The sequence below is a fragment of the Hemicordylus capensis genome, chromosome 3, assembly GCF_027244095.1.
Source record: "Hemicordylus capensis ecotype Gifberg chromosome 3, rHemCap1.1.pri, whole genome shotgun sequence".
Classification (NCBI taxonomy): domain Eukaryota; kingdom Metazoa; phylum Chordata; class Lepidosauria; order Squamata; family Cordylidae; genus Hemicordylus; species Hemicordylus capensis.
The window spans coordinates 286,181,565-286,208,581 of record NC_069659.1 but is presented as its reverse complement, the minus strand read 5'-3'; the positions used below and the strand labels follow the sequence as shown (position 1 = coordinate 286,208,581).

Here is a 27,017-nt window from a genome sequence, read left to right as displayed (position 1 = left end):
TAATCCCTGGCCCCAGTCGTCCTTGGTTGGGGATTATGGGAGTTGAAGTCTCATAACATCTGGAGACCCAACATTGAGAATCCCTGCCCTAGGCCATTGAGCCATCTAGCTCAAAGTTTTCTCCTTTAACTTGGAAGCAGCTCCTTAGGGCTTTAGGCAGGGCTCTTTCACATCACCTTTTTAGCTGGAGATGCTGGGGACATGGGCATCCAGAGGGGCAGGCAAGGGGGATAGTTGCCCCCCACCCGGATAGAGCCAGTCCCACTGAATTCAATGGAGCTTACTCCCTGGTAGACATAGGATTGCAGCCTTCACCCTCACCGTGCAAAGGTCCTGTGGATGCCTATGGCTGAGGATTCAGTCTGGGACCTTCTATGGGCAAATGGCCTACCTCTTAGCTGTGGTTCTTCCTGCATGCTGGCACCTCATGCCCCCCCAACTCTAAGTGGCAACTACATCTTGGAAGTGACACAAGCAATTACTCTTATGCTTGATTTCAGGACAATGCACTTGGCCCCTCTAAGCAGTAGGTTGAGGAGAGGAGAAGAAATGGTGTGGGATGAAGAAATAAATTTGGAAGTACAAGGGGAGAGAAGTGTTCTGTAGGTGGGCTTGGTTGCTTGTGACACCCCCCCCCCCCATCTTTCTGCAGAATGAAGTTTGGGCCATGGGTAGGATTACTGACCTTTTTAGAGCGGAGGAAAAAAATCCACTTCTTATCTGCATTCACTTAACATGTTGTTTAATTAAATGCAGTTTCATATCTTCTGATTATTAATCTCAGCTAGAGGGAGAAAAGAAACCCTAAGCAGCCAGGTAATAGGGAAAACTAGCCAGCCGGCAACCCTCTCTGAGGAACGGAGGCATGAGAGCAGAAGCCAGCTCACCTGGGAAGTTTTAACGCAGCAGGGCCCGATCCTGGCCCAGTGGCTTGCCTTCCCCGTCTCTGTGCTCCATCTTCTGTGCTCACCCCACTGGGCTCCCCCCCGGGCCAGCCAGTTATTTTTAGACAGGCGCCATGTGTTAGGGGAGAACAATTAATGTAATTGGTTTGGGGAGCCTGGCTGGTGCGCGTGGCCGAGAGCTCGAAATTTGCCTTGAAGAGGCTGACACCCACATAAGAGAAGGGCTGGGAGAGCCAAGGAAAAAGGGGGCAGTGCGTCTGGCATAGAGACATGGAGAGGGAAACCCCGCACAGTGACAGTCTTCTGTATGCCTCGCTCATTGTCATCCTCCTCGTCATGTCCTACTGGTTCACTACCAAGTGCTTCAAGATCCTCAGCGGAATTGAAGGTAGTTCTGGGCTGGGAGGGTTGGTGGAGAGTGAGTGCTCAAGGGGCTAGGCCCGGGTGGAGACCCAGCATCGGGTGGGAGGGAATTGCTTCGTGCGCAGCATGCAGGGAGGAATGTTTATGGGGATCAGGTCTCGGTCTCCTTTGCACCCTTCCTGCCTTCCACTTTGAGCCATCAGCCTTTTCCTCCCTGTTCCTGCTTTTTTCTGGCTGCATTTTTTCTTTTCCAGATCCCTGATTCTCAGAAGTGCCCTTTGCTTATAGGCAGTGAGCTGCCCAGTTCTTTCTCCACCTCATTGGAAGCTGCTGACTCGGGTTTAACCAGCAGATTCCCACACCAGAACTCTAATCCATGTTCTAAAATCAGCTCATGGGCTGATGGGCATCCCCAGTGCTTGGATTCTTAGAGTGAGAATTTCTGGGGCTCAGGCCCACTTAGTTGCATTTTTCTGACCTGAAAGCACTTTTTTGAAAGCCCAGTTGTGAGTGGGGTGCTTGCTATGCAGTAGTAGGAAAGCACTCTGCACATGCTCTTAATTATTATTAATGTACATATTCTGGGGCTGCTGAGCTTCACTTCTGGGACTGGTGCTTTGTGCATTGAGCTCAAATTAACCCCTAGAATCACACACTGGAAATGCTCCCTGTGTGATGGTCCTTCGTGTCTGACCTGTGAGCAGTTTTTATATTGCACATAGGTGGAGGGAAAGCAGAAAGGACAATGAGTTGTACTTTTGCTATCTCTGGTTTGCTGCAAGTGGGTCCTGATGTGAGCTCCAGGGGCTGTTTGGGGGCCACCAATGTCTCTGTTTTCGTTTTTCAGGCCTGTTTTAGCAGACCTTGTTATGGTCAAGTGCCCCATTTCATCCCCTTCTGTCAAACTAGAGTTGTGCAGTACTAGCTGTGTGGGGCTGCTTTGTAGTTTTAACACCTCTTAGATCTCTGTGCTGGTGGGCCCAGCACTGCAATCTGGAGATGCTTTAATGGGCTGAGTGTTCTGTCATTTATGCAAGAGTTACCTCTCTCACACAATAGTGCCGGGGAACTCATTGTGATACCAAGCCTTGGATTCAGAGCTTTTCACAGGGAAGTATGTGGAAATGGGCTGCAGCAACCATGGCCTTTCCCCCAGAGAGGAGAGCTGGTCTTGTGGTAGCAAGCATGACTTGTCCCCTTAGTCAAGCAGGGTCAGCCCTGGTTGCCTATGAATGGGAGACTAGAAGTGTGAGCTCTGTAAGATATTCCCCTCAGGGGATGGAGCCGCTCTGGGAAGAGCATCTAGGTTCCAAGTTCCCTCCCTGGCATCTCCAAGATAGGGCTGAGAGAGACTTCTGCCTGCAGCCTTGGAGAAGCCGCTGCCAGTCTGTGTAGACAATACTGAGTGAGATGGACCTATGGTCTGACTCAGTTTATGACAGCTTCCTATGTTTCCCCTAGAGCAGGAATGGTCAGCATGAGGGCTGGATTTTCCCTGGTCAACCTGCTTGAGGGCCAGATGCACCCCACCAACACATGTGCACACACCCCAGAGCAGTTTGGCTGAAGAGGGTCTTACCTGCCAGGCTGATGAACCTAGCAGCCCCTCCACCCACCCACCTTGTCAACCAAGGCCCTTTAGGATTGGGAAAATGGGAGATTGCCTCAGAGGCCGCTGCATCAGAATGATTTCTTATCTCCCAGTGGGAGGGGCACCAGTCAGCAAGGTGAGGAGCTGTGCATGCTAGGTGAGAGGCTGCCTCAAGGGCAGCCCTTTCATGAGGCAAGGTGAGGCGATCATCTCAGGCAGTGGATTATTGGAGCACCTCTCCTCACACTCCTTGCAAAGCTTGCAGGCAGCATAAGAAGAAAAAAGAAGGCTGTGGGCAACTGTTCCTCCTCTCCGCTCCCCACCCAAGCTAACAAGGGTCATTTCTGAAAAGGGGCTGCCCCACACCAGTGGATGGGGCAGCATTTGGTGCCTCACCTTAGGCACTGCCAAACCTTGGGGTGTTCCTTCAGTGGTGCAAAGTGGTGTGCTGGAGGCTGGCCATATTTGAGGGCACAGACAAGATGTGGCTTGTGGCCCCTGAACTGTGTCTTGTCACTCCCTCCCTCTTCCCAACTGATCATCAGTTCTGTGATAGCTCTGCTCCTATAGGCAGTACTGTTACAGCATCGGTACACTTAGATAGGCGGGGGCGGTGGGAGGTTGGGTAGACAAGATGGGAAGACAAAAAGGTCTGGGAAGGAGCTGACATTTTTAAAAGGAAAAGGGTGGCAGTTCTGGTTAGAGTACTGCTACTCTGCTTGCGCTCTCTCTGCCCCATATCTCCCAATGAATTCCTTGCACATAGTCCTATAGAAGGACATAGACATGCTGTTCAGTGCATCCATAGTCCTTAGGTACTTGATGTTAAGATGTGGGAATGATGAGAGTGAAGTCAGCATTCAGAGGCATCTGCCCAAAGCATGAACGTGTTGAGCTATAATTTCCAGGTAACACAGCAATGACCTCCATGTATTGTTAAGCATAGAATACTGTTAGTTTGGGGTGGCTTTTTGTGCTATTTCTCTTGAATGCTTTTTGTTCATTGGCAGGGAGACAGACTGCCATGTCTGTTTAGAGCAGGAAATGGGGTCTCTGCTGCAGCTGTGTTTCAGTTAGACAACAGAGGTATTGAATGAAATACAAAATGAACTCTTTCCAGAAGCTAGCAAAACCTTCCTCCTCCGAAGTTTCCAAGAAGCATCTGGGAACTGTGAAACTTAACACATTAGGAGGGCACAGCCAGGGGAGAAAGACCAAAGTGTTGATCCTTGAAACCCAGAGCAAAACAAAAGCAGAACTAGGAACCTTTCAGAGTCTTCTCTCTTCCCCTTCCACAGATGAATGGGGTTTGCATTCTAAGTTGACAGAGGCATTTGTTGGGAATTGGTTCGTGAATTTGCTATTCGGTATTAATATATTCAAAGTGATGTCATTTATTTGTTATAAATAATTCCTATAGCACTTTTAGTATGGCAGATGCTGTGCTATTCCTCATCTCACCATTCTCAGTATTCCTGTGAAGTAGGTCATTATAATTTCCATTGTAAAGATAGGAAGCAGAGACCGAAGATCTTTCCTTGTGATTAGAAGCAAGAGTGCCCAACTGCATTTTAGTCTTAGTGTGATACTCTTGCAAGACTGGATCCATTGCCAACAATGCACTATCCCCTTCCCCTGTAATGGACCAGGGAATACTCTTGCTGCTGTTTCTCCCTTCCCCATTTTGTGGAAAAATAGATAAATGTGCACTCTAGCACAGGGGAGGAGGGATGCAAAGCCTTCATATAATAAAAAGAAAGGCATAAGGTAGCTGAAGTACGCATTGTGATGCTTTGCTGTTCTTTCTGCTTTTGGAGGTTGTTTGGATGCAGGCGTCAGTACTGGTGTTGTGTCTTGTCCCCACCATCACAGGAGCCAGTGGGCTTGGAGGCATAGGCTTGTAAGAGAGGTGAGGGACTGTCCAGAAAGAAAAGGAAGACGTAATGCTGGAGCCAGGTTTTCTAGTGCTGAACCAGCAGGGAGGAGAGCTGATCTTGTGGTAGCAAGCATGACTTGTCCCCTTAGCTAAGCAGGGTCCACCCTGAACATAAGAACATCAGAACAGCCCTGCTGGATGAGGCCCAAGGCCCATCTAGTCCAGCACCCTGTTTCGCACAGTGGCCCACCAGATGCCGCTGGAAGCCACAGGCAGGAGTTGAGGGCATGCCCTCTCTCCTGCTCTTACTCCCCTGCAACTGGTACTCAGAGGCATCCTGCCAGAGGCATCCAGAGGTTGCATGGGAGACTACATGTGTGAGCACTGTAAGATATTCCCCTTAAGGGATGGAGCTGCTCTGGGAACAGCATCTAGGTTCTAAATCCCCTTCCTGGCAGCATCTCCAAGATAGGGCTGAGAGGGATTCCTGCCTGCAACCTTGTAGAAGCCACTGCCAGTCTGTGTAGACAATACTGAGTGAGATGGACCAATGGTCTGACTCAGTATATGGCAGCTTCCTATGAACTGCCCACAGGGCAGATAATACCAATGAATAAGGAGCTGGGCAATATAAGATGTGGAATCCCCCATCTAATCCTGGAATAATTCAGGATTTTTCAGGAGCAGCGCTTGGAGAAGGAAGACCCTGTGCAGCCAGCCGACCACCCCTCATTCTGATGGTCACTTCTGACTAGATCTGTGCTGCCATATTTGGTTTTTGAGGCTCAGAGGTGATCTTGGGAGTCTATTATGTCGGAGGAACCCAGGCACGGAGCAAGGAGTGTGTATATAAGTGCCTAGAATTGATGGGGTCCAAGGGCAAGGCATGCTGGAAGCCTGGAATCGCAGCGTCCCAGCAGGAGGTGCAGATTTCTGGCCCCACCATGTACTGGGGTCTGCAGCAGTGTTCCCTGAAACAGAGATTTATTCCAAGATGTTGAATGTATCCCTACAACTCCCACAGTCTCCAGCCAAAGGCTGTTGCAGCTGGGGATGCTGGATGTTGTAGCCAACATTGTCTGGGAATTCCTATTACAGGGAACACAGTGAGTTTCCCTTCCTTTTCTACTGAGATCCCTTCAGCAAAAGGAGCTAGCCAGTTCAGACAGGTTGCAGAGCAAGAGTATGCACACACCCCTCCCTCATGGTAATGAATGTTTTAAATGTAAAGGGGAAAGCAAGGATGGGCAGGGAGTGATGTTTCTACTGTACTTCTTTCAAATAGTGAACTGAATGGGCTCTCATCCTGAGATTGCATTTTGGGGCACCATCAGAAATTCTGAAGACATTTAAAAAAATAAAATATATAAGGTAGTGATACCTTTTTATAATAAAAGATGGCTCAACCATGGTTGTTGTTGCTCATATTCTAGACAAGCAAATATATGTCTGTAGTGGTTGCATAGATGTATTGTACATAGTAATCTCAAGAGCAATGGTTGTGCTATCGGTGGGAAGGCTCATGCTTTCTCAAGTACAAAATATCCACTGCCAGAAAAAAAAAGGGGGGGGGGTGTTATCCCTACAATGTAAGGGCAGCCTCCAGGAAAGACATGTGGATTGTGTGCAGTAACTGTGGAGAAGAAGGGTAAACACATGTTGTGTGTTAATTCTGTACATAGAAAGAGAAGAAGAACCCCACTGGATCAGACCAGAGTCCTGCCTAGTCCAGCATCCTCTTTTCCCACAATGACCCACTGGATGCCTCTGGGGAGGGCAGCAGCAGGAGATGAAGACATACCCCCTCTCCTGCTTTTGCTCCCCTGCAACTGCTTTTCTAAGGCACGCTGTCATGTTTGGTGTGACAAGAAAATGGCCCATTAAGAGAGCAAGGGCCAGGAAGTGGATTGTTGGGGGCAAGCTAAGCTGGACTCACAGCAGGCAAGTGGTTAGGAGGGAGGAAACAGTCTGCAAGAGAGGAGCAAACTAGACTGAAGTCACAACAAGCGGGACACCAGAGCCAGTCAGAGTGTGTCTACAACAAAGTTGCTGCAGCAGGAGGCAGAGGCAAACTGAAGCCCTATGTAAAGCAGCCAGAAATGTGGCCCTGCCAAAATCTGGAATGTCCAAGGCCTTAAAGGGCCTGTGCCCTATTTTCAAGGTGCTGGCTACAGTGGAGCTGGGTAGCTGCTGGTACATAGGAACATAGGAAGCTGCCATATCTTGGACCATGAGCCGTATCAGAAGGGCGGTATATAAATCAAATAAATAAATAAATAAATATACTGAGTCAGACCTTTGGTCTATCTAGCTCAGTATTGTCTTCACAGACTGGCAGCGGCTTCTCCAAGCTTGCAGGCAGGAATCTCTCTCAGCCCTATCTTGGAGATGCCAGGGAGGGAACTTGGAACCTGCTGCTCTTCCCAGAGCGGCTTCATCCCTTGAGGGGAATATCTTGCAGTGCTCACACATCAAGTCTCCCATTCGTATGTAACCAGGGCAGACCCTGCTTAGCTAAGGGGACAAGTCATGCTTGCTACCACAAGACCAGCTCTCCTCTCTTAGACTCTCGTAGACTCTCGTAGAGTTGGTGGTGCCCACTGCTTCATCGTCAAGAGTCAGTGGAAAAGGGTAGGGAGTGTTGAGCAGATTAGCTGGTACAGGGGACCCTGGTAGGAGTGTGCACGGACTGTGGTCTGGGCCATGGTCTGAATTCAGACCGTTCAGTGGAATGGTCTGAATTCAGACCATTCAGTTCAGCCCAGTTTGGCTGAACCAGTGCATGGAGGGCAGGTGATGAGTGACACTTAAAAGTGCAGCTGCAGGTTCTTACTAGTGTGATCACTGTCCCAGCCCCCTCACCCCACCCCCCAGTGCCACCTTGAACTGCCAGACTGTCTGTGGTCCAGTCCGCAGACTGCTGACTGGTCCAAATTTGGATGGCGGCCTGAACCATGGTCCAAGAACACCCTTAAACCTTGGTGTTGGAGGTGGATGCATGTCATCCTGCAAGTCCTCAGTGTCAGGCCCAGGTATTACAGGACCAGCGTTCATGACAGCCTCATCCTGCGAACCCTCTGTGTAGAACCAAGATATTATGGAGTCAGGCTCAGAGTTGATGGCGCATACCAAGATATTGGTATACAATAAGCAACGGGCCTTCTCCGTTGCTGCCCCGAGGCTTTGGAATGCGCTCCCTAGTGAAATAAGAGCCTCCCCATCTCTGACAATTTTAAAAAAGTCTTTAAAGATGCATCTGTTCACCCAAGCTTTTAACTGATACTGTTTTGATTGTTTTTAATGTTGTTTTAGAATATTGTTTTTTAAAAATTTAAATTGTTGTGTGTTAAAATTTCTTGTTTTTGTTTTTAACCAATGTTTTATCTTGTTGTAAACTGCCCAGAGACGTAAGTTTTGGGTGGTATAAAAATATGTTAAATAAATAAATAAATAAATAAATAAATAAATCTTCTGAATCTGGAAGTAGCACATCACCATCGTGATTAGTAGCCACTGCTAGATATCCTCCACAAACTTGTCTTTACTTTCCCCCTTTTAAAGCTATCTAAATGTGGTCATCACCACATCCTGTGGCAGATAATTCTGTAATGTATTAAATATGCACTGCTCCTTCCCTTAATCAAAATGTAGCTGTTCTGTATATACTCAGTGCAACAAATAACTAATAAACCATAGAAATTAAGAGTTCAGGCCATCTGGCAAGGCTAGCTTTTGTTTTCTCTATATACTGCAAATACCACACCTCTTCAGCTCTATTGCTAAGCCAAACACCCTGTATACATTGTTTCTGGTAAGTGCTGATCAATTAACTTTCTTCCTTGCACAGTCATACCTTATAATGTCTTTGGAAATTAGAACAGTGTTACCAGAATGCTTTGATTGCTTTTCAAAAGCACCTGGCTCATGAGAGTACTAACTATACCTGGAAATAGAAGCAGAAAATTTAACCCACATATGCCTCAAATAGCTTGATCTGCCTGACTATTCAAATAATAGCCTGCAGAAGGGTAGGTGGTAAGGTTGGTGAGAGCCTTGTGTTAAATAAAGAAGGAATGCTTAGGCTTCACATTAGGTTGGGTCCTTTGTGTTACGTTAATCAGGTATTTTTACCTGACTGGTATTAAATATGTGATGAGCTGGTGGTAGCAGTCTTGAGTAGAGTACCAGTGTGAAAGCTGTTTAAGTTAGTGCTGTTCTGAACTTTTGTGAGGTTCACTTTTCAGCATGAAAAGCAGGCTTTCAAGTAGTGTGGTAAGTCCTTCCATCCCTTCCTTTGGGAGTCTTTTTTGCATTTTTTCATTCCTGTTTGCAGTCCTGATACACTACTGCAGTAGTGCCCTTTGAGTTCTTTCCCCCTGTATGGTACCAGCCAATCAGGGATCAGATAACAGACATCATTGCACCACATAGTCATAAGAACAGCCCTGCTGGATCAGGCACAAGGCCTATCTAGCCCAGCATCCTGTTTCCAACCATGGCCCTCCAGATGCCTCAATCAGATGTGACTACATCACTGAGGGCCAATGAAGTTCTCCCATGGAACTTCCATGGTTCTCACTTGGAATACAGAGAAGAAAAGGATCCCCAGTGCCCAGTCAACTAGATCTCTATTCAGACATTATATTGTTTGCATATACAGATGTCTGCAAACTTGCACATGCTTCTGTATGAATGGCTGTACCTCTGTTCATTTTAAAAGTAAATCTGGGTTCAGGCCCCTCAAATGCATGATTCTGACAGAAAGTGTACTGCTGAACCTGTGTTCAACATAACATGTGTATAACTTTGCCTGTGCACAGATCTTTACCTGTTTACAGTGTACACTCATTCATGATTGAACATAATGTGTAAATAGGGCTTAGAAAACACTCTCATGCCTTCTGATGCTGCTGGTTTCATTGCCAACTAGTTCTGCATGGTAAAACCTGTCCCGATCCAGCTCTAGTTGTTCATCTTTATGCATGACTTGTTGTGTGGTAGAATATAGAAGCAGATGTGCATCCTAAAGGACATCCAATTCAAAATAATGCCCTCTGGATGGACTTCTTCACTTGGGTGTGCATCTGGGTGGAGATACTGCTTGTTTGCACTACATTACTTGAATTATGTAAGAATCTTTCTGAATGTACATCGGTACTCTGCCTCAACTAATCAGCTCCATGTGGCTGGATCAAGAGAAGGGTCATCAGTCTAGTTTCTTTGGGAATGAGGGCATGTTCTCTGAACAGGGCTTGAAAAATCATCAGAAACGGGGCACATTTCACAGGGAGTGAAAATATTCATGAAATGTATCCCCTCTGTTTTGACTTTCTATTAATTTAAGTTGATTACTGAAGCATTGGAAGTACTAATTCAGTTCTTGGGCTGGGATTCGAGTAGCATGCAATTTCAGCACCATGGATAGTTCATGTGAGCATTTGCAGCTGCATTTTACTGAGTGCATTGGTTCATCTTGATCATGCTGAATGGCAAGGACTCTCCAAGGTTTCAGAGAGATGTTTTTCTCAGCCCTGCCTGAAGATACTAGGGATGCCATTGAATCTGGGCCCCTTCTGCATAAGCATATACTGTAGCACTGAACTGAATGGCCCCAGCCCTTGTAGCACTTACTACTATTATTCAGTACCTTTGCTTCATATTCAGGAGGGGTAGCTACAGCCAGATATTGTTCATTGACCCAAAGGGTTCAGATGTTTACTCTCTGTCCCCATCCAATCCAGGTTCTGACTCTGAAGCTTGGTTTCCTTGCATAATTTTTTAATTAATGTTCTGAAGATTTGGTCATGGCAAGGATGATCCAATTTAGGCCTTAGCTAGGTTCAGAGACAGGAAATGGCTTAAAGCCTTTTAACATGATCTCCTCTGGCTTTCCAGAGTTTGCTCATCTGCATGGCAAGATGACCCAGCTAGCTCAAAGGGGAATATATAAATAACTGTAAATTAGATTGGATAGGTGGTATAAAGATAAGCCAATGGAAGGCTCTTAAGCCATTTTGTATGCTTTTTTAGCTGCAGAGTTAATACTGAAGTTAGAAAAACTCTCCTCCTAGCTTGATCTCTGAGGCTGGCAATGGACAGATGCATGAAGGAGGCGGTGGGAGCAGCCTGCCCCTCCTTATTTGCATCCTTCCATCACGTGGCTCAGGTGCAAACATTTCCAGGTGCTGCGGTGAACTGGCACCTGGGCCAAATGAAGTCCTGCCCTTCATATTCCAGTGTTAGGTCAGGCTCACTGTGGGTGAAAGCTGCCCTAGCCACAGATTGTTTGAGACCTGTAAGATAACAGCCAGCACCTTGAATCGTGCCCAGAAACTGATCAAAAGCCAGTGAAGATGATAAAAGTAGGGGAGTCACCTGATCCCTATTATGTGCTCCTGATTAATGCAGCTTCACAGTTGTATTCTGAACTAGCTGAAGTTTCTAAACATTTTTCAAGAGCAGTCCCTTGAAAATAGTGTGTTACAGTAGTCAAGCCTTGGTGTGCCTAAAGCATGAGTGACATTGGGCAGATCTGCTGTTTCCAGAAAAGGGTGTGACTAGTGAAGTAGCCAGAGCTGAGCATAGGATTGACTATCTAGGGGTACCCACCCCCAAATCAGATTATATAATAAACCCAGATTGACTTTTCTTCTGATTACCAGCATCATTTTTGTAAACCGCCTTGAGATTGTTTTTAATGAAAGGTGGTATATAAATGTAACAAAAACAAAAATCACTACCATGACCAGATTTACTTTGCCCATATCCAGTCCACTACTGCCTCCAAATACCGGCTCAAAACTTGCACCACTTCCTCAGCATCAGCTGGAAAATGGAGGTAGAGTCTGAGTGTCATCTGCATACTGATGGTAAACTCATCCCAAAGCTTCTGATGATCTCTCCCAACAATTTCAAGTATGCATTAAATAATAAGGGGGAGGGTGGAACCCCAAGAAACTCCTGCAGGTTGATAACCATAGGGTTGAAGAGCACTGCCCTAAATCCACCTTCTGGATCCTGCCCTCCAAGTAGGACTGGAACCATCATAACAACTATACCCTTCAGTTCCATCCTTGCCAAGCTGTGTAAAAGGATTTCATGGTCAATGTTATTGAAAGCTGCTGAGAGACCCAGAAGAACCAACAGGAATTTGCAGTCCCCCTGTCCTGTTCCCAGTGTACATTGTTGGTGAATCACATGGGGAAGGAGCATGTGTGTGCAGTGCACATCTCCTTTCCCTCACTTGACACTACATCCCGCCACTGCATAATCACATGCAGGAAGAGCTTGTGCTGTATCTCAACTTACACATTAAATATTACTTTAAAGCAGAGATTCTTAATCTGAGGTCTATAGATCTCCAGGGGATGCAAATTTAGCAAGAAATAACCAAGTTGCACATTCACAGACAGGCACAAACCTCTTATTTAACTGCTGCTGTCATCCAAAGAAGTCCATTGTGTAAAGGCCATTATTAGAGTGGTTTGCAGTGATAGAAGGGACACACTTTCCTACTCATTTGATGCATATTTCTAGGTGGAGTTAGGACCTTACTGGTTGTTTCAAAAATTGAGGACAGACAGAACCACAGGATTCTAGTCCTGTACACTTTGTGGAGGTGATGACCAGAGAGAGAGTTTTGATTCAGGTGATGTAGTTTAGCTGGTGATGTTGCAGACAGATGACTAGTCAGTATGTGTGACTGACACAGCTCTTATGCCAACAGAGTTCATTAAGGAACTTCTTGAGTGATCTTTTCTTTGAAAAACTCAGTTTTTCACCTGCCAGTAGCACAGGAACAGTCCTGTTTAATTTTTATGAAGATTTTGGTCCTGGTGCCACTAGGAAACCTGTGCAAAATGTCTCACCAACTGGAGGAGGGAGCAACATTCAATTTGTCTTCCTGTCATTTTGCAAAGGCATGATTTGGGTTGCAGCCAAAGACTAGCAAGATGTGGTGCCTCTGCTAACTTGGCAAAGAGGCACCTTTTCATGTGATTCTCTTTATTTAGCAGGGGGAGAGTAACTGGCCCTATCCAAATCCACCCCCAGCACAGTACTTCCAGTGACTGTTGCTGGTGTGTGTCTTATGTTTCTTTTTAGAATGTGAGCCCTTTGGGGACAGGGTCCCATCTTATTTGTTTGTTATTTCTCCGTGTAAACCGCCCTGAGCCATTTTTGGAAGGACGGTATAGAAATCGAATGAATGAATGAATGAATGGTACAAGAGATGCTGACCTGCAGAATTCCTTCAGCATATATCTTGTCTGTGATTGTCTAGATAGAACTTGGTCACCAGAGGGTGCAACAGAGCTGTGTCTTAGTACAGTGACTCTTCCTTAAGGTCATATGATGCTGTTGTGCACCCCACAGGTGCAGGCTGAGCTGAGTCCAGGACAGAATGCATCTTTTGAATCTTCCATTGCATTGCCTCCTTTTCTCCATGGTGGCACTTTTGTCTAGTAGGGAGCCTAGCTGCCTATGGGTAACAAAAACAGCAACTACAGCACAAAGAAGCCTTTTGATGTTTAGTTCTTGACTCCTGCATGCAACAGTTAACTTTCATCACTTAGCATGTCAAGATAAACAACATTGCTAAGATTAGATGGCTGTCTCTAAGCAAGGATGGGCCCACCACCCAAAGCCTGAAGTGTCATTGTCTAGGATGGACTTTAGGTTATTGATGATAAGTTGGAGTGCTTTTAGCTGAGAGCTGTAGTTAACAACCAGTGGTGTTCTGTCTTTTTTCTTCTATGTCTGCTATGTAGTAGGTTGTTCCTGGGTACCAGTCTATTCTTTCTTTATTTGATTTATATACCACCCTTCCAAAAATGGCTCAGGGTGATTTACATCTAGCCCTGTCAATCTGTTGTTGCTCCCCGACCCCCAGTTCATTGGGTATTGTAGCTTTAGGAATCCTGTTGCAAATCCTTCATATGAGTCTTTGATGAGCTGGAATAAATGAGGTTGTATCATCAGGCGTGGCTACAGATAATGGATCATGAGATGGGTTCTGCGTGGGCAATTTAGGGATAGGCAAGCAAGATGAGATCGAAGTAAAGGCTGAAGAATATTATCACCAGCCAGCTCCCCCTGGATAGCCATAGATCTTTGTGAACTCTCTGCAGTCCCACATCTGGGTTTTACACTTACATAGAACAGACTCTGAAATATTTTAGATCTCTACAGCACTCCAAGGGGGGACTGACGTGTTACTTTGAGGGAAGTATGGAAGTCTACTGTGCATACCTTGAACTGCAGGGTTAATTTCTTCCTGCTCAGTTGTTTTCTGTAAGGACTCTTTGGGTCCACCTGATCTTCCAGAAGAGTTATTCCCCTGTGACAGGGGCATAGCAAGGTTGGAGTGGGCCCAGAGACGAGATTTTGAAATGCCCTGGCTGGGGGAGTCAGTTATGTGACTTGCCTCTGCTCCCCTCCCCTGACAACTGTCTCCCCTTGCCCTATTATAGTTTTGCCCCTGCCCTGTGAGCAAGGGCAGCACCAGAAAAAAAATTGAGAGCAGTAAAGGGGTAAAATACATTTTGGGTGATATTTGTCCTTTATATTTGGTTTCTGAAAGAAAGTGAACAGTATTTTTTGCACTAGTGCTCCTTTTATAAATCAGTTTTATCTGAAGACAGACCTATTGGTTTTGATGGAATTAACTACCGCATAAGCATGTTTTGGATTGCAGGCTTATGTGGAGAGCTACTTGTCTAAGGGGTGCTTGCCCCCTTCCTCCACTCCAACACCATTTATACCCATGAGCACTCCCTTGCCAGAACCACAGGCTTGGGAAATGAGCCAAGCTGAAGCCTAACAGAAATGTTCAACTGGTAACTCAGACTTTGGCCTCTGAAAAAGTCGCAGAAGCTCAGAAGAAGGGGTGGAGTCCAGAAGAGGTTCCCCCTCTTTTAGCTCACTGCTGTATCCATGGTTGTCAGACCTACTGCTGATTTAAGAGCTCTGTTGCTGAGCCCTGCTTGTGTACCCATTGCTATTGCCTTGGTTGCCGAGTACCTTACCACCTGAGTCCAGGTCAGCACACACATACTCATTTTTCTGACCACTGTACTTGTGTTGGCTTTCAGCGGTTTTGGTCTTATCTTTTTACTGGAGATGACCCACTGTGATGCCGTAGCCCTGGCTAACCTCATACCTATAGCCGTCTCCAACATCTTGGGCTTTAGGTATATCTGAGACAGGACATGCATTAGCTTGGGTGTTGGGTATGCAGTTAAGTCAACCACAGAACCTACTAGAGGGACCTGCTTTGTGCCTGTGGCCAACTATGGACTGGATTGTGTGGGTTGGTATGTGGGACAGGGGGTTGTTGGTAGTGGGGTCATCTGGTCTTATAGCTGCAATAAACTGTCTTTTTTTATACATTCCACCTCTATGTGTTTAACTCTACGTCCTCTGTGCCACCTATAAGCCAACCACCTAGCTTTCCCCTGAGAACTAGACAAAGAGGTGCCTTTCCAAGTGGTGCTGTAGCATGACAAAAGCAACTGGCCCTATTCAGCCCCAGCACAGCATCCCTCCAGTGGTGAAGCTGGTGTCTACCTTGTGTTTCGTTTTAGATTGTGAGCCCTTTAGGGGATAGGGAACTGTCTTCTGATTGTTATTCTTTTTCTATGTAAACCACTTTAGACCTTTTTAAATAATAGGTAAAAGTAAGCAAGCATTACATATTTTGGAGAGTGTGAGCTGCTATGAACTCTACTGACTGACTTTGCTTATTCTCTTTCATGCAAGATATTAAATGCTGTGCCTCTGTCTCCTCTGAAAACTGCCGAGTCCCCATCCCCTAGCACTACTTTCTCCAGTCAAGTATGTATTCAGCCAGAAAAGCAACATTCTAACTTGTGACCAAATAGGGAGTGAGCAGTTTAGAAGGTCTGGTTCTGCCTTGTTGCAAAGATCATGCAGAGAGTTACAGATGCCCTCAATGCCTCCCATGCATATAATATTCAGGAAGAGTCAGAACTGAGTTGTGTCCTGAGGCTGGGTTGTGGGGGAGTCTGTGTCTTGGGTGTGTACTGCATAGTCTAGAACAGAGGAGTGTCAGCACAGCAGAGAGGGGTCTTCCTCCCTATCCCATCCCTATCCCAGATGCTATGTTTGGACTGAGAAGCCTCTGTGGAAGTCATGATTGGAATTACAGGTTCTATGTTCACAAGACTTGCTTTCTGCTGAAGTTTTTGCATATTGTTGTTACGGGAACTGTTGTGGAACAGTTGGTCTCACAATCCTAAGCGTACCTCCTTGGACCTAGCTAATAGCTTGAAGCGAGAGGAAATATCAAGTACATACATTTTTGTTTTTCCATAGGAAGGCCTACCTAGCTTGGGCATTCTGCCTCAGTCCCCATCCCTTCCATTCACTTTGCCAGGCTTTCCTCCTCTGTAGAACAGTCTGTTGTAATTGCCTGTACAGGCATCATAGCTGTCCTCATGATTCACAGCCAGGTGAAGTTGTTTCCAGTGTCTCGCATTCTTGAGAAGTGTATGGGGATGTGGCTGAGAAGAATGCATACCTTTTGCAACTTGCAAATAGTCAAAGCTAGCATCTGGCAGATGTTGATGGAGTTAGCCTGTTAAGCACCTGCTTCAGACTGGTACCTGACAATTCTTTTAGTGCAGAGAATTGCATTCTTGGCCTCCTGCTTACTGCTTCCCTATACACACCCTGAATAGGAAAAGATGAAGAACAAGCAGCTTGACATGTAAAACTCACACATAGCTTGCTTGCTCTCTCTTGCACAAGTCATATAAATTGCACATGTAAACAGAAATGTGGACTGCTTTCTCCTCTTCTCATGGCCAGGCATAATGGCCTGAAAGGTAGGGCTGTTTTCATCCAGAGGTTGTAGTACACAGCACAGTTTGCTTTCTCCAAAATTTCAGTGTGACCCCAGCCATAAGCATTTTAATTCCTTGGTCACTCTTTGCCTCATTAATACCCACCATCACACGACTACTTGGTATTCTCTGTCCAGGTGATGCCACTTCCCAATGCAACATCAACAAGCTTCAACTTGCCTTTCTCTGGATACAGGGATTCTGATCTTAGCTGTTCTGTGGCACAAGTGTTTTCAAGCTGCTTTGGGGAGTGGCACCCACCCCAAACCTAGCACCATTTGGGATGCACATGAGAAGAATTAGAACCTTACCTTCATGGAGAGGGGAACCCCATACTTCACCCCAGAGTTGGCCAGTTCATCATCCTGTAACTGTACACTTCAAGCCTAATTACAAAGAATCAAAGAAGTGTTGATTAGAAAAAGCAGTTGCCAAGAATAAGGTGCAACATGCATTGTGGTAGTGTTGATAGAAATTGCAGGTTGTTAAAACCTTTCTGCAAAGTGCACTTGAGACAGCTTTAACAAAAAGTATAGTATAAAAATACAGATGACAAACAAACAAATTATTTTATTGTGAGCTGCCCAGAGACGTAAGGTTTGGGTGGGATATAAATATGTCTGATAAATAAATAAAATACATAACCACAGTCAAACAGAGTAGAGCCATAAAAGCAAATGTTCACCTATTGTACCATCAGAGCCAGAACACAAGGAAATTAAACCAAACAAAACCAAAGTAAACCAACTATAATAAACATACCAACATAGAATGCCCAAAGCCTGTTGAAACAGGAGTTGCAGAGTTGATCCAAAAGGACCCTGGTTACTGCCACTCTAGACTAGGCTGTAGGCTAGAGAGTAAAAATATTTCTTGGTCCAGCACCTTCCTCCATTCTTGACAGGTTCCAGGCAAAAATGGTCTGCAAGCTTTCCTGCAAACTTTCTCTTGCTGTGTGTTTGAACAGTGGACACCATCTTAAGATGCATGCATCTACAAATATGAGAGAGATTGTCAAATAATAAATAAATAAATAAATAAATAAATAAATTTTGTATTCCTGCAAGCTTACAGTTCTATTTCATCAGCTCAAGTCCTGCGATTCCCCTTTTGACTGCTCTGTGCCATTCCGTGGGAAGCCTCCACTAAACTACCCCATTTCTCCCTCATGTTAGCATAAACACCAAGGCAGTGGCAGCCTTCTTCCTCTTGTCATGCTGAGTACTTAACTGGCAGAGCAGAGAGAGATGTCTGGTAAGAAGAGAATTTAGCTTAATCCAGCAGTGCAGGACTGGGGTTAGCTCCTTGTCTGTTAGTGTTGAGGAGGGAGGGAGATTGTGAATGAGGGGGACCCTAGAGATCTCTAAGGGTGTCGCATCTAGTCCTTGTTCTCCCTTTCAACCAGCATTTGACAGAACACACACAGTGACTAGAGGAACAGAGGTGATACGTACACCCACTATCTCGACTCACTTTGCGTCTTTCTAAGGCATGGTGGCTCTCTTCCCTTAGCCCTGTGACGTGTGGGAATGCAGATTCTCTGCAACAGGGATAATGATTCATCAGACTGTGGGGACAACGCACTTAATTTCTTGGGATGGAGGAGCAGTGGGCCTGGAGACCCTTGCCCTTTTCTTGCAGGCCACAGTTTGGCTCTTGTCTTGAGTTTCCTCTATCTGAAGAGCAGGCGCCAGTGCCAGGCTGGCAGCCTCCCCTGGGCTCTGCTTGTCTGAGTAATGAGCAGAGCCTGGGCAGGGTTCCCCCCCTCCCCTGAAAGCTGGCACTGGGCCCTGGCATTTTTCTTGACTCGGGTGCAGGCAGGCCCAGTACAAACGAGGGGTTTGCCCAAAGCACCAAGGCAGGTAATACGGCTTCTTAGATTACTGCTAGGGCCCAAGCATTCCTGGGTCTCCAATGGGTGCTGCAAAGTATAGACCATGTGGGTGAGTGTGGTACAGAACAGCTCAGCAGGAGTAGCTGTCTAGAGAAGTTCAGGACCTTGTCTGGTAAGTATTCAGAGGTAGTGTGCACAGGTGCACAGGAAGCTAGCTTGTATTGAGTCAAATCATTGGTTCACCTGGCTCAGGACTGTCTATTTTGACTGGTAGTGGCTCTCCAGGGTTCCCAGTCCTAGCTGGAAATGACAGGGATTGAGCCAGTGTGGTGCTCTGCTCGTTCCTCTGCTAGACAAGCAGCAGTTTTTTGAACACTGGTTGGAAATGGCTTGTTTCCAATGTCTGGTTTGAGCTGTGATCATTGATTTTTTGCAAGTGGCAACTGAATCAGTAAATATACCTCCTTGTTGTTGGTTGCAGAGTGAGTGGTCTGCTTCCTCCCCAGGCAGTACAGTCCCACTCCTCACGTTCATTCTCTTCTTGCCTGCTGCTTTGGGGCATCCTCAGGGAAGAAATCGCAAAGTCTGGGCAACAACCTCAAATGGCAGTTCCTTCTAAAGTTGGGCAGTGGAGTTCTTTCTCTGTCCAGTGATTTGGTTTATCATTACACCTTTGAACTTGAAGTTCCATGCATCTGGGTTCAAATCCCTGCTCAGCCACGAAGCTCACTGGTTGACTGGGCCAGTCCCACTCTCTCTGCCTAACCTGCCTCATAGGGTTTTTGTGAGGATAAAATTAGAGGGGGTTGTTTATGTTTGTATCCAACAAACATATAGAATAAATCAGATGGGGAGAGGGAGGGAACACAAACACTTTACTTTGTCTGAGCCAGTAAGCAACTGGCGTACAGGCACAACTGCCTCCTTTGATACCTATCCAGTGTAACATCAAATTAATACATGAATAGTCCTCAAACGTACACACAAGTAATCCTAATACAATCACTACAGAGGCGATAACCATGCATCCTGAGCAATGTATGTATTACTTTTTTACACCGCCAAATCATAAAGATTCGAGGCAGTTTACAACAAAAATTTAGAAGGGGGCGGGCTATAAATGTGAGAGTAGCAGTGCCACCACCACCACCCCCGCTCTACTTGTGTATTCACACCTTAAAGCAGAGGCAGGAAAGATACTTATGGAGATAGGAGAGGAGACTGTTAAGGAGAACCATGAAAGGCGGTGAGAAGAATTGAACAGACCAATTGGGAGTTGTCAGGAAGTTGCCAGAGCGCTGGAGTTATGAGTGCATGTTCCCTCCAAATATTTAAGCTCCTTTTCCTGAGAGTTGTGTGAGGGCAGCACAGAGAGGCGCATGCGCCTGCCCACAACAGTACTGTAATTTGACGCTCTGAGACATCCCATAAGGGTCTCTTGCTTTCCTACCCTCCCATCTGCACTGAACCTCTCTGAGCAGGAGCCAAGATCCTCTTAACTCTCCCATCTCCTTAGCAACTGCATTAAGCAAATCGATTGAGTTGGTGTCATTGGGATGGGATGGGAGGAAAGGGCTCCTTCTGCACACATCTCTCCCTCTCCCCCCTTGCATTTCTCCCTTGGCACTGCCACACTCCCTCTCTCACTCTCCTCATCGCCGCAAGCCAGGCAAACGCAGCTCAGATTCCACTGCCTCAGAACTCATAAGCTCCCTGTCTTGCTGTATGACCCCTCTCCCTCTCTTCAGGAGGCACAGTTACTGTGCCCCTGAACTGCTTTGGGGAAGGCCAGGGGTGCCCCAATGTGGATTCTGATGGAGGGTGATCTTCAGTGCCAGGGCTGAAGGCAGCAGCACAGTTTCAAGAGACGCAGGCAACCACGGGCATATGGGTGATCCTGGCTGAACTGGGGTGAGTGAGGAGCAAAGAGACTAAGCAGGGGCAGTGGGGGCTTGATGCCATGAATCCCCTTCACCATGAACCTGGAAGGTCTGGAGATGATCGCCGTGTTGGTGGTTCTGGTCCTCTTCGTCAAGGTGCTGGAGCAGTTTGGGCTCTTTGAACCAGTCTCCTTGGAAGGTAATGCCCAAGGGAAGTGGAGAGAGGGAGGGAAGGGGCTCTGATGAATCTGTACCTCCATGGCTGTTTACATGGTCTGCCTTGATTAGTTAAATATGTTTCTTGGGTAGTTCGGTGGGTAGGTAAATGTTATTAAAACGTAATGGCACTTTCCAAAGCTTCTGCCACAATCTGTATGGCTTCATGATTCCCTCCAAGGGACCAGTATACTGAAGGATAGTGTGGGGCAAGGAGATTTGTGGGAAGAAGCACACTCCATTTGGAGTGGATGCAGAGACGCATGCTACCCCATCTAAATTTAGGGGATACGCTGCCAAGTCTCCTCTGAAAGAAAACAGAAGACTCAATGTGTTTTTATCCTAAGTGCAAAGTTAGAGGGAGCTCAGAGTTTCATACCAGAGCCATGGGGAAGTAGAAGTTCAAAGCAGGCATTTTTTAAAAGTCACAAGAAATGAGTGCTTGCCAGAGTGGCACCTGCTGGGGCAAGGATTTCTTAAAGAGACAGAATCCTACAAGGCTTTGAACTTCATCTAGATCTGCAGCTGTGTTGTGTCTGTGCAAGCGAGTGTGAGTGCCGTGCCAAGATGATGCTATTAATGCATGTGTTCATTTCACATGTGAAAATGTTTCTGCGATGTCTGCTAAACTGACATGGTGTGTATGAGCAAGTGAAACGTATGTGGTGGTGGTGAGTGCAGAGTGCACTCTGTGATTTTGCTGGTAGAGGCAACAGAAGGTTGTGAAATAGTAGTATTGAGTGACTGAAGAGCATGCTCTGTGTGTTTACGCTAGTGGGAAGTCCGTATGGATCGATGAGTGCTGTATACATTCAATACTGGGTGTCCTGGACTCTGTACAAATGTCCTTTTGCTGCTTGAACTCTGTCCCCATCTTCCTTACTAAAGGGAGCAAATAGAGACTTTTTCTGGCAGAGCTTTTGGGGTGCTGGCCAGGGTCCTGAATTGGACTGCCTCTAGACCAGGGCTGCACAGCTCAGATGCCCTAGTGGGCCGGAACCATCCACAACTTGGCGTGAAGGGGCCAAAGTCAATTTTAGCACATTACATTAAAATTGAAAATATTAATTAGTTACTTGTGGATCTATTCCCCCTGTCAGTGGACCCACAGTTTCAAACAAGGATAGTGGTCAGAAAATAGGTCCTGTCTCTGCTCAATCAGTGAGGTCCCTGGAGTGCATGGCAGCCCCAAACAAATGCCAAGTCCTCGCCTCTTCCTAAATTGACATTGCTTTCAGGCTGCAATCCTAGGCATGCATACATGGGAGTAAGCCTTGCTGGGAACACCATGGAACATATTTATGAGAAAACATGCATAGGATGGTGCTATAAGACAGTTTCCAGATCCTGCGTTGTTGTAGGATACCTGGGGGCCAGTAAAATAGCCCCTGCAGGCCAAATCTGGCCCCTGGGCTCTATGTTGTGCAGGCCTGCTCTAGACTTTCAGGAGTTGAGGCACTGAGGGTGAGCAAAGTATGGGATCAGATAGACCCATCAGCTTTATGCAGTATAGAAAGGTGGGATTATACTTTAAACAGGTGAATAGAGTCCGTGGTGCAAGCTAGTTTTCTAGTAGGGCTCTGAGCAGTGTTCCCTCTATTTTTTGTTCTTCATCGGTGTGCAGATTTAGTTTTGTTCTTGGCAGCAGTATCAAGGCAGTGTGTGCGTGCATGTGCATTCAGAGTGGGGCCTTCTTGATTAAATCTGAGTGGGATCTAAAATTAACTGAGCGGACATCAAAATATTGCTAAGCGCACACACATGTGCATTCCTTAGAGGGAACACTGACTCTGAGCATTATACACAATTCTTAAAATCAAGGTACAAGTTGCAATTCAGTTCCAAGAAGTGGAGGCTGGCGAAGAAGGAAAGCAGACCAACATGGATTCTCTTTGGGCAAGATTGTCATGTGGGGAGTGTGACCCTATATGCCCTTTGTCTACTTCTGTCCTGTGACAGGAGTTGCTGCCAGGATGAGGCTCCATTTCTTTCTATCACTCTTTGAGGAGATACTATTTCCAGGCCCTGGGAGCCCATAGAGGAGCTTCCTTACACTACCTCCTCAAACCTAGGACATAAACATTTCTCACGTTTTCTCTTGCATGAGAATCTACATTCCCTCTTGGTCACTTTCACCTTGCTCATGCAGCCAGTTCTTCATGCTCAAGGCCGTTTGCTTCACAGTTCCTGCTTTCATCTTGGAATAAGTGTGTCCCCTTTTGGCAAGTTAGCTGCAATGAAAGCAGATTACATGGTTTCCTGGAACTATGAGGCTTTGCCTTTCATGCCTTTCTGTTCCTGCCTGCTTTCTCCACTGAGAGTCAGCCTTAGCTCTCTGCCCCCTTGATTGTGCAGTGTTATCTCCTTGTGCAGACATGCTGGCCAGAGATCTGTAGCAGTTCCACTTGTTGCTGCCTGAGATTGGGTCTTCTCAGAGATTTGTGTCTTGGAAGAGGGCTTCCAATTATTTTGTAGATGATGTATCTGGGGAAACTGTGTTGGTATGGAATTGACTGTGTCAGTGTTTGACTTTGGTGGTGGTTTTGTTTGAAGTGGGGGACGGGGAGGGAATTGAGACTGCATTTGTCCCTTGAGCAGGTGCGGATAGGTACTCAGTATGCATGTATATGCACACACAGAGTCCAGCAAAGAGAAAAGTGGCATGCCCAAGGTTAACAAGTCACCCTCTTTTCTGACTGGCATATTCCTCCATATGTACATAGGGTTGCCTTAGACTGAATCAGACCACTGGTTTATCTAACTCAATATTGCCTACTACACTGACTAGCAGCAGCACTAAAGGGTTCTAGATGAGAGTCTTTCCCAGCCTTATTTGGAGGTACCAGAAACTGACTCTGGGCCTTCCGCATGCCCATGTGTACTCTGTCACTGAGGAGGAGAGGTGATATGCCCCACTGATGTTTAGGGAGGCAGATTCCCCTTCCCTGCATCTACACACGTGTGTGTGTGTATGCTATCTTGATTTGTGCACTTGCTTCCCATGCACAGACAGCTATGACTGCAGATACTCTGTAGAGTAAGGACATTAAAATTGCTTGCCATTAATGTAACCAATAACCCATTCATGACCTGAAGATAATATTAATACTTGGAACCTTATCACAGAATGACAAATTCAGAGTCCTAAAGATCAGTTTAGTGACAAGATGACTCTACAGCTGGGAGCCTCTCTCTAGATGTTCACCATCTGTGGCACAATGATGGCCTGAAACTTGGCTCCTCATCTGTAGTCTCTGGCCATTTCTGTTGAAGTGCAAGTATTATCTATATAGCACTATCCCATGCCACTTCCCTAAATTATCAAGCTGTTGCAGGAGCCTTTTTCCACACGACTTAACATCACCAGTTCTCCAAACAGTGAGTTTTTCTAAATGGTAATCACCCTACCAATGGTGCATGCATATGTTCACTTGTATGTCTGTCACAAATATTCTTTAGGGTCCTCACCATATTCACATCTCTTATTTAACAGAGTCATGTATGTATAGATCCTTCTCATTTTATAATGTTCACTCTGAGAATAACTTGGGAGGACAGTCCCAGTGGGTTGAAACCCCTACACAGAGAGCACTTCTCAGCTGTCAGTTCGTTGTTCTTTTCTTGCCTTTACTTGAACTGTCCTTCAGAAGTCTTAAAGAACAGGCTCTATTTTATGGATTAATTAACAAGCATTAGGAAATTAATTTGCCTGAGGTTCCTCACTGTGAATGTGCTGTTTAAGTCTAGCAGACTAAGGGAGAATTTAAAGGCCACCTTTGTGTTCTGTATTGGGAAGACGTGGTCTCTACTTGTGGATCCTGGATTAATTTTCTTTCTTGGCTGCCCCAAACAGGGAAATATGCTTCACTAGCAAGAAGAATGAGGTTGCACCAGGAGGTAGCACTTTGTAGGGTAAATGAGCTCAGTGGAAGCTTATTTGGAAGAACATCTGTAGCTCATTGGAAGAACACCTGCTTTGCATGCAGAAGGTCCCAGTTTCAGTCTGTGGCATCTCTGGGGAAGACTGGGAAATAGCCATCTGAAACCCAGAAGAATTGCTACTAGTCAGTATAAATACTGAGCTAGAGGAACCAATAGTCTGCCTCAGCCATTTTCTGTATCTTAGCTGAGGAGGTATTGAGGCTAGCTGGAAATTTCAAGAATATAATGAAATCTTAGAGATGGAAATGACCAAAAGTCTTATCTGGTCTTATCTTTAGCTATGGTAAAACAATTTACACTTCTGCTCAACTGAACTCAGCATTCTAGACCACCACATGTCACAAGCATGTCACAAGAAGATGCAGAAAGGAGTGTGCAGAGCAAATAGGCCCCGGTGTCCCCAGCACAAGCAAACCAAAGCCATATAATGCAAGGGAGAGAGCAGTAACAAAGAACAGGGCCCATCAACCCCAGCTGGGGAAATAGAGCATATTTCTAGCTCTAAATATGTTGATCTATCAGGCCCCAAGAGTACACCAAGTGATGCAGCACAGTACTACCCCCCAACATCATGTCTCTAGACTGGTGAACATGCAGTTGTAATGGTATGAAGCTTCCAGAGCTCCTAGACCTCAGAGAGACTCCTTGATTCCAAACCAGGAGTAGTTCACTGGAATATCCTATTCCATTTAGAAGTGAGCTCCTTGTCTTGAAAAGGGAACTCAATTGTAGAGGAATTGTGGCCTACTGCATCCCCACTTAGGGTTCCCTTTCCATGACAAGGGAACCCAAAGTGAGTACCCAGACCGCAATTCCTTTTGCTTGAACCTACTATGTCCCTTTGCCTTCCTGGGAGCAGAAACATAAGCTTGGCTCTAACTGGTGTCTTCTGCATGAAAGACATGTAGGATCAGAACTCCTTTGGACTGGAGAATATTCTCCCAAAGAACAACAAGGAGACATAATGGCATAAGAACTGCTTTGCTGGATCAAGCCAAGGTCATTCTAGTCCAGCTTTCTGTTTCCAACAGCAGCCAGCTACATGCCTCTGGGAGCTCCTACAAAGAGTGTAAAAGTAATGGTTATCCTTTCTTGTTCCTCGGTATTTAGTAATCAGAAGTATATTGCATCTGAATATGGAGGTTCCATTCTGATATTAGCCAGGATAGCCTTCCTGGTTTTGTTTGGGTTTTTGTTGGGTTTTTGTTTTGGTTTTTGTTGTTGTTGTTTGTTTTAAATTGACTTTTGTTTTGATATTTTACTTTCTGTTGTGTGTGTTTTCTTCTTTATTTCAGTAAGATTACAACAGTGCATATAACATAATCAAAGATAGCAATTATATATGTGAATTTACCCGGGGAGGGGGGCAAATATCCCTTAACCATAATTTTAACATCATAAAATACAACCTACCTAGGAAAAAGTAAAGGGAAGGGGAAAGAAAAAAACAAAAAAAACCAGCCTTCTTCTAAGGATATCGATATTTTTGTTTTCAAAGCATAAACAATTCATTACAGTTCAACCAAATAGCTGAAAATTCCACTTCTTTACCTTTCCTTCAGGGGAAAACCCAGATCAAATGCAGACAAAGAACACGTCAGTTATCCAGAGTTTCAGTTCAGGAGTAAATTTGTCTTTTCAGTGCGGTATTATAATCCTTTTGGCAACCCCTCAGGCACAAAGAATCTACAATTCTTGGTGTAATGTTAGATTCTTGATATAATGCTGGGGATGTACCCCAACAAAACATGAACGTCCTTGACAGGCAATGATTGCTGCAATGTCATGTTAACAGCCTTATGGATTTCAAGCTAAAATGTCACAATAACCAGAGAGGACAAAATCATATGCGCAAGTGTACCCTCATACAGATTACACCTCCAGCTTCTAGAAGTCTATGACCATCCCTTGTTAAACATTCTCCGAGGTATCCAATAAACATGGAATAGATGTTTCTGCTGTATTAGCCTCATTTTGAGATCCAAGGAGGCATGTTTCACTGCTTTTAAAGCAACCTGCCTTTGATTTGATAAGGCAGGGTATTCAAGATCATTGTTCCAAAGATCTTGGATATAATCAATATCAATCTGATCAATGTCTTTAAGCTTTTGATATAGCAAGATTACAGGCTTAGGTGTATCCAATAGATGTTCCAGGTCTAAGAATAGAAATGGCGTTTCAGAAGCTGCAATCACATCAGGACCAAAAAGCCATGATAGTAAATGTTTTAGCTGAATAAATTGCCAGCTAGCCTTTAAATATAAATCAAACTCTGCTCTCAAATTATCAAAAGATTTAAAAACAGCTTCAGAAGGGATCAATTGATTAATGTAATGACATTGTGGGAGGCCAGTTAGCCCAATAGAAAGATTTATGAGCAGTCTTCAAACAGGGGTTCTCCCACAATGTAAGCTTTTCATACTGGAAAGGATTGTAACTATGTCTACAACCCAAAGTTCTCCATATATACCTTGCGGCTTTAAACACCCGCTATGACCTCGATCCTTGCCAATGATGAACTGAGCACCTGCCAAGATTTCAGTGGG

General features: G+C 45.5%; 1 protein-coding gene and 1 long non-coding RNA gene across 9 annotated transcripts in view; one reads left to right on the top strand and one right to left on the bottom strand.

The window, feature by feature from the left end:
- The window catches only part of KCNIP2 (potassium voltage-gated channel interacting protein 2), a 176,254-nt gene that overhangs the window by 108,374 nt on the left and 40,863 nt on the right, over nt 1-27,017 (top strand). The window contains exon 1 of one of the 8 annotated variants that reach the window (XM_053312802.1): nt 20,410-20,512. The exons of the other annotated variants lie outside the window; for them this stretch is intronic. Within the exon in view, the coding sequence (XP_053168777.1) occupies nt 20,410-20,512 (103 nt within the window). Of the gene's footprint in view, nt 1-20,409; nt 20,513-27,017 lie in introns of those variants that run through there. 8 annotated transcript variants of the gene reach the window in all.
- LOC128352316 (uncharacterized) overlaps nt 16,301-27,017 on the bottom strand; it is a 61,297-nt gene continuing 50,580 nt past the window's right edge. Inside the window, exons 2-5 of the long non-coding RNA XR_008320315.1 lie at nt 22,666-22,760; nt 17,362-17,592; nt 16,911-16,985; nt 16,301-16,426 (exon numbers count right to left, since the gene is read on the bottom strand). This is a non-coding gene — a long non-coding RNA (uncharacterized LOC128352316). The remainder of the gene's footprint in view (nt 16,427-16,910; nt 16,986-17,361; nt 17,593-22,665; nt 22,761-27,017) is intronic.